General features: G+C 37.9%; 1 protein-coding gene across 1 annotated transcript; it reads left to right on the top strand.

Moving 5' to 3' along the window:
• The first annotated feature begins 1,974 nt into the window (after positions 1-1,974).
• Positions 1,975-6,031, top strand: LOC113318088 (pyrophosphate-energized vacuolar membrane proton pump 1-like). The gene is made up of 8 exons (XM_026566211.1): positions 1,975-2,410; positions 2,618-3,192; positions 3,290-3,669; positions 3,802-3,888; positions 3,979-4,309; positions 4,425-4,835; positions 5,150-5,209; positions 5,497-6,031. Exons 1-8 carry the CDS (start codon positions 2,161-2,163, stop codon positions 5,701-5,703), a joined length of 2,301 nt encoding a protein of 766 aa, XP_026421996.1. The 5' UTR covers positions 1,975-2,160; the 3' UTR covers positions 5,704-6,031.
• Positions 6,032-6,298: the final 267 nt, after the last annotated feature.

Raw genomic sequence — 6,298 nt, 5'->3', positions numbered from 1 at the left:
TTTTCTTCAGACAAAACGAAATACATAATTAATTAAGAACCAAAACAGGCAAATGTCAGAAATAGTAGATCTACCTCCCATTAAAAACAACATTCACAACCTGGATTTTTATTACCCACTGCGCACAGGCGTAAAATGGTAAATTGTAAAAGCAAACAAACCGAAACAAGGCAAAAGTTAAAAATAGTAGATCTAGAAATCTGGAGTCCACGTGGATAAAGTCTTTTCTAATTAAAGAAATGGTCCATAAATTATGGAAATGTACAAAGAAAAATATACGAAAAGATTCCGATAGGGTCAACCCGCTGACCCGACAAGGATTAAGGTCAAGTTGATCGAACTACTTGCGTTGTTTATGTATAGAGTTATTATACTCTATAAAAATTTAAATTAGATTCTTCAAACAACGATTGCAAGTCCAATAATTGAGACGGTCAAACACTTGATGATTCTATAGACATAGATTTGAATCTCATTTACATCTAGATCAAAGATTTTTCCCACTCACATGCCAAGCATAGATTTGGACATTATACTAATATTCAAACAAAAATTTATAAAATTTATACTATGCATGCATGTATGAGCAAATAATTAAAGTTTAGCTCAGTGTTAGCAAAATACTAAACATGAAACTATTCAGCACAAAATAATTCACTACAAAGTTGCCTTTTAGTTTCTTAATTTACTTTAGAAAATGCAACCAAAATGCTTCTCCTTTTTGGTTTTTCTCTATGGCGAGTAAATTCAAAGTGAGTGCAATCGTGTCAAGTCATTTGCGAGGGGTTTGAAAATGAATAAAGTAAAAAAGAAAATTAGCATGGTGTTGAGCTAGAGGCTTGCATGGGATATGTTGTGGCACTTATTCACATGCTTCCTGGTGTTCATTTGTTCATTTTGTCTTGGTTTCCCATAATGGGAAATGCAGTTTGTTCATCCACGTGGCTCAATAAAATAATACTCTCTCCGTCCCACTATTAAGTGACCTATTTGCTTTAAGATTTTGTCCCACCATTAAGTGACCTATATTATTAAAAAAGGAGATATTTCTTAAATTATCTTTTTAATTGATTATAAGAAATATATGAAATATGCATAATTTGATAGGCATATTTATATTCTTACGTAGGTGTTTTAAAATGCTTTTCAATGGTATAAAGTTTGCGAACATCCGTGGTGTAGTTTGAGAGATAAATCATTTCAAAATTTCACTAATTATTATCCGTAAGGATATAATTGTAAAATATAATTAAAAATACTACTCCCTCCGTTCTTTTTTAATAGGCCAGTTTTATTTTTAGCGAAATTTAAGGAAATTAAGAGAACTAATCATTGAAAGTGGTCCTCATGACACTTGTCAATAAAAGAAGTGAAGTGAAATGGTCCCCATGACACTTGTTAGCAAAAGAAGTAAAGTGAAGTGGTCCACATGACACTTGTCATCAAAAGAAGTTAAGAGAAAAGTGGTCCCAGAAAATAAAATAACATTTGACTTTCCCAATTAGGAAACTGGCCTATTTTTTTGAAACTTTTATTTATAGAAACTGGCCTATTAAAAAAGAACGGAGGGAGTACTATTTTTCTTGATTGTCTTAAAAGTTGTGCAAACTTGAATTATGTCACTAAATTGTGAGACGGAGGGATTAAGTGTGTTGATTGGCATAGGAATTAGCATGAGTAGTCGTATAGTCACTGGTCAGAATCCGCCAATTTAAAAAGGCAAAAAAGAAGTATGGCATGAGGTATCATTTTCCAATCTGAGATTAGAATATCCATTCTTTAAAATTTAGATCCAACGATCTCGACCCGACACCGGTCCCAACCCGTTGCCACTTGCCACCTCTAATCTGAACAAATCAAAAAAAAGAAAGTAAATCAATCGTCTTATCCAGTTTCTGTGATTTGCACGCCATTCAATGAGTAATTGACGTCAGAATCCATTAAAGCCCTTCAAAAACCAACGCAATATCCAGCTAATTGTGAAACAGAAGATAAACTGTTTCTAGTCACTGACTATATAAAACACCAACAACATAGAGAGAACCTCATTCACACACAAAAAAGAAAAAAAAGGGAAAACCCTAAAACCACTGCCTCCTCTTCTTCTTCTTCTCGTTCTCGGTCAGAAATAACCGGTGAACTGGTTAAAATCTCGACGAGATGGGATCCATTGTGTTGTCAGAAATGTTAACACAGATATTGATTCCAGTATGTGCTGTTGTTGGAATCGTATTCTCATTGTTCCAATGGTATGTTGTTTCTCAAGTGAAAGTTGCTCCTGATAGTGCAAGACAATCTAACAACAGTAACAAAAATGGTTTCAACGATTCTTTGATCGAAGAAGAAGAGGGTATTAATGACCATAACACTGTACTCAAATGTGCTGAGATTCAGAACGCCATCTCTGAAGGTATAACTAAATCTCTATCTTTTTGCACTAGATTTGATTTTATCTCAAAAAATGTGAAGATTTTGGATCGTTTATTTCATTCTTTAGTTATTTTGGACTTAGATCTGTTGAGAAATGTACATTTTTTTAGTTAAAAACCTAGAGATTTTATTGATTATTGACAACCAGCTTAGATCTCTGATGTGGGTGTGTATATTGATGTAACAGGAGCAACATCCTTCCTGTATACTGAATACCAGTATGTTGGGATATTCATGGTTGGATTTGCAGTACTTATTTTTCTCTTCCTTGGGTCCGTCGAGGGTTTTAGCACCAAGTTGCAGCCTTGCACATACAATGTAGACAAGATGTGCAAATCTGCTCTTGCAAATGCTACTTTCAGTACCATATCATTTGTGCTTGGTGCTGTAACCTCAGTGATATCTGGTTTCCTCGGGATGAAGATTGCAACCTATGCTAACGCTAGGACAACCTTGGAGGCAAGAAAAGGTGTTGGAAAAGCTTTTATTGTTGCGTTTAGGTCTGGGGCAGTTATGGGTTTTCTTCTTGCAGCCAATGGACTATTGGTCCTTTACATTACCATCAATGTGTTCAAGATTTACTATGGTGATGACTGGGAGGGACTATTTGAGGCAATCACTGGTTATGGTCTAGGTGGATCTTCCATGGCCCTCTTTGGAAGAGTTGCTGGAGGTATCTACACAAAAGCTGCTGATGTTGGTGCTGATCTTGTAGGAAAGGTTGAAAGGAACATCCCTGAGGATGACCCCAGGAACCCAGCTGTAAGAAAATCAATCTTTTGAGTTCACTTCCTATTTTCTTTTGACTGGTACTTTTATATATTTGTAGATTAATATGTCCATCTACTTTCCTCTATAGGTTATTGCTGATAATGTTGGTGACAATGTTGGGGATATTGCTGGAATGGGTTCTGATCTTTTTGGTTCTTATGCCGAGTCCTCTTGTGCTGCACTTGTTGTTGCATCCATCTCCTCTTTCGGAATCAACCATGAATTCACCGCAATGTGCTATCCATTGCTTATTAGTTCCATTGGTATCCTTGTCTGTTTGCTCACCACCCTCTTTGCTACCGATTTCTTTGAAATCAAGCTTGTCAATCAAATCGAGCCAGCACTAAAGAACCAGCTTATTATCTCTACTGCTCTAATGACTGTGGGAATTGCTATTGTCAGTTGGGTTGCCCTCCCATCTGAATTCACAATCTTCAATTTTGGAGTTCAGAAAGTTGTGAAAAACTGGTAAGCTCTACAAGTTTTAGAATTAACAACTTCAATTTTTAATTTGTTTCAAGTTAGCGATTTCAACAATGCAAGGTGAAAGTTACTTCTATAGATAGGGTAAGTTATAAAGTACTTCCTTTGTGGCTGTAGGGAACTGTTTTTCTGTGTTGCCATTGGTCTTTGGGCTGGATTGGTCATTGGGTTCGTTACAGAATATTATACCAGCAATGCATACAGGTAACAATCCATGAAAATACGGTGCTGGTCGTTGTTCTGATGGTTTTATTGCTTTCAATGTGAAGCCTAAATTCTCGATTTATGGTGCAGCCCTGTGCAAGATGTTGCTGATTCTTGCCGAACTGGAGCTGCTACTAATGTTATCTTTGGCCTTGCATTGGGATACAAATCTGTTATCATTCCAATCTTTGCTATTGCTGTCAGTATCTTTGTTAGTTTTAGCCTTGCTGCCATGTATGGAATTGCTGTAGCTGCTCTTGGAATGCTCAGCACCATAGCTACTGGATTGGCAATTGATGCATATGGTCCCATCAGTGACAATGCTGGAGGCATTGCAGAGATGGCTGGTATGAGCCACCGGATCAGAGAGAGGACTGATGCCCTAGATGCTGCAGGAAACACCACTGCTGCTATTGGAAAGGTATTACTAGCTTTCATGAGGGATTTGCACACCACTGCTGCAGGAAACCCTACCGATTTTTTTTATTACTTATTTCTGTACTTTCTGTTGTTAATTGTCATAATGTTGTTTATAGGGATTTGCCATTGGCTCAGCTGCACTTGTATCCTTGGCACTATTTGGTGCCTTCGTGAGTCGCGCAGCTATTTCAAGCGTGGATGTTCTAACCCCAAAAGTCTTCATTGGTTTGCTTGTTGGAGCAATGCTTCCATACTGGTTCTCCGCCATGACCATGAAGAGTGTAGGAACTGCAGCTCTTAGTATGGTGGAAGAAGTCCGCAGGCAATTTAACACCATCCCTGGACTGATGGAAGGTACAGCAAAGCCTGACTATGCAAACTGTGTCAAAATCTCAACAGATGCATCCATCAAAGAAATGATCCCACCTGGTGCTTTGGTCATGCTTACTCCCCTCATTGTTGGGACATTCTTCGGCGTTGAGACTCTCTCTGGTGTCCTTGCTGGTTCCCTAGTTTCTGGTGTACAGGTAACATCTTATTTTAATGCAGATCTTTAACACGAGTATATTTTTGGCCAAACATTAGAATTTTTTCTTTGGTTGGTGATGCTTTCCCCAATTTGCCACTATCCCGGGATTGATGAAAAATACAATACCACCCCTTCTTTTGTCTACGTGAAACTGGGGGAGACTTAGCCGTAGGCACTCACAACTGCTGCTAGCTTTCAAGGATTATTCGTGGTCTTTAAAAATTTGGAAAACCATTGCACCTTCTGGTCATGCAGATGATCTTGTATCTATTTTAAGTTATTTCCTGCTCTGATCATCGTTACATTTCACAGATTGCAATCTCTGCATCCAACACTGGAGGTGCTTGGGATAATGCCAAGAAATATATCGAGGTAAAGCAGTTCTTCTTTTGATTCTTTATTCTCTGGTTGTTATTGCCTTCTAATTTTGTGTTGTTAGCTTAATACTATTAGGATGTTCATTTAGTTTTAAGATACATGATCCAGTTTCCTGCCAAGCTTTGCAACTTGGTCTTCCGTTATTGTGTATGATTGCTATGAAATTGTATAAACCGTTCGGAAATTCTGATGGCTTCCTCTAGAGCTGTAATTTTTGCTTGGAACGTGATTTAGTACCTTCATGATATTGGTTATAAATATCCGTCTTTTTTTCATCACAGGCCGGTGTCTCGGAGCACGCAAAATCCCTTGGTCCCAAAGGATCAGACCCCCACAAGGCAGCTGTTATCGGTGACACCATTGGAGATCCCCTCAAGGACACATCGGGTCCATCACTAAATATCCTTATCAAGCTAATGGCAGTGGAGTCTCTTGTGTTCGCACCCTTCTTTGCGAAACACGGTGGTCTCATCTTCAAGCTTTTCTAAGTTCCAGGGATGTGAAGCTCCGAAAGAGAGAGTGAAGGATGAGTTGGATGTGATGATGATGGTGATGATGATAAAGATGATTGAAGAGTTGTAATGGTGGTTTTGGTGTCTTCTGTTATGGCGTGGTTACACTAGTCCATTGGTTTCATGCTAGGATGGACATTTTGGATAGGCAATGTTTGCCTTTTCTTTTTCTCTCTTGATGTTCTTAATTCTATTTCTAAATTAGATAACTGGGATGATGTCTATTTCTTATAAATTCATATCTATCTGATCTGGACGAGTTTTGTTAGCGGTCTAATTCTGCTGCCTAAGTTTATCTTTTATACGTCTTTTGCCAAAAGTTGGAAACTAAGAGGCCACTAGGCCAGCTTTGTTTGTTGTTATTTTAAGTGAAGTGAGTTGAGCCTTAATTGACCTCGGTGGCGTTGGGTTTTCGGGATAATCTCGAATCTTTCTATTACTGCTTCAAGCTCATGATCAAATAGAATATGGAATACGAATAATACGTTCCGTCAAAAGCCAATACCAACAATTCTTTATCCAGTACACATAATTAACCCATGTTTTTCAAATCTTTAAGCTTTTCTCTTCA

Source organism: Papaver somniferum, chromosome 10 (assembly GCF_003573695.1).
Source record: "Papaver somniferum cultivar HN1 chromosome 10, ASM357369v1, whole genome shotgun sequence".
Classification (NCBI taxonomy): Eukaryota; Viridiplantae; Streptophyta; class Magnoliopsida; order Ranunculales; family Papaveraceae; genus Papaver; species Papaver somniferum.
The sequence above is the reverse complement of the archived record's forward strand: the minus strand, read 5'-3'. Positions and strand labels throughout refer to the sequence as shown.

What these genes read in the sequence shown, in the direction of transcription:
- LOC113318088 (XM_026566211.1), top strand. Translation starts at nt 2,161, where the DNA reads ATGGGATCCATTGTGTTGTCAGAAATGTTAACACAGATATTGATTCCA. An exon ending in ATGACCCCAGGAACCCAGCT is followed by an intron (nt 3,193 to 3,289) that starts GTAAGAAAATCA and finishes TTTCCTCTATAG; the next exon opens with GTTATTGCTGATAATGTTGG. An exon ending in CCACTGCTGCTATTGGAAAG is followed by an intron (nt 4,310 to 4,424) that starts GTATTACTAGCT and finishes TGTTGTTTATAG; the next exon opens with GGATTTGCCATTGGCTCAGC.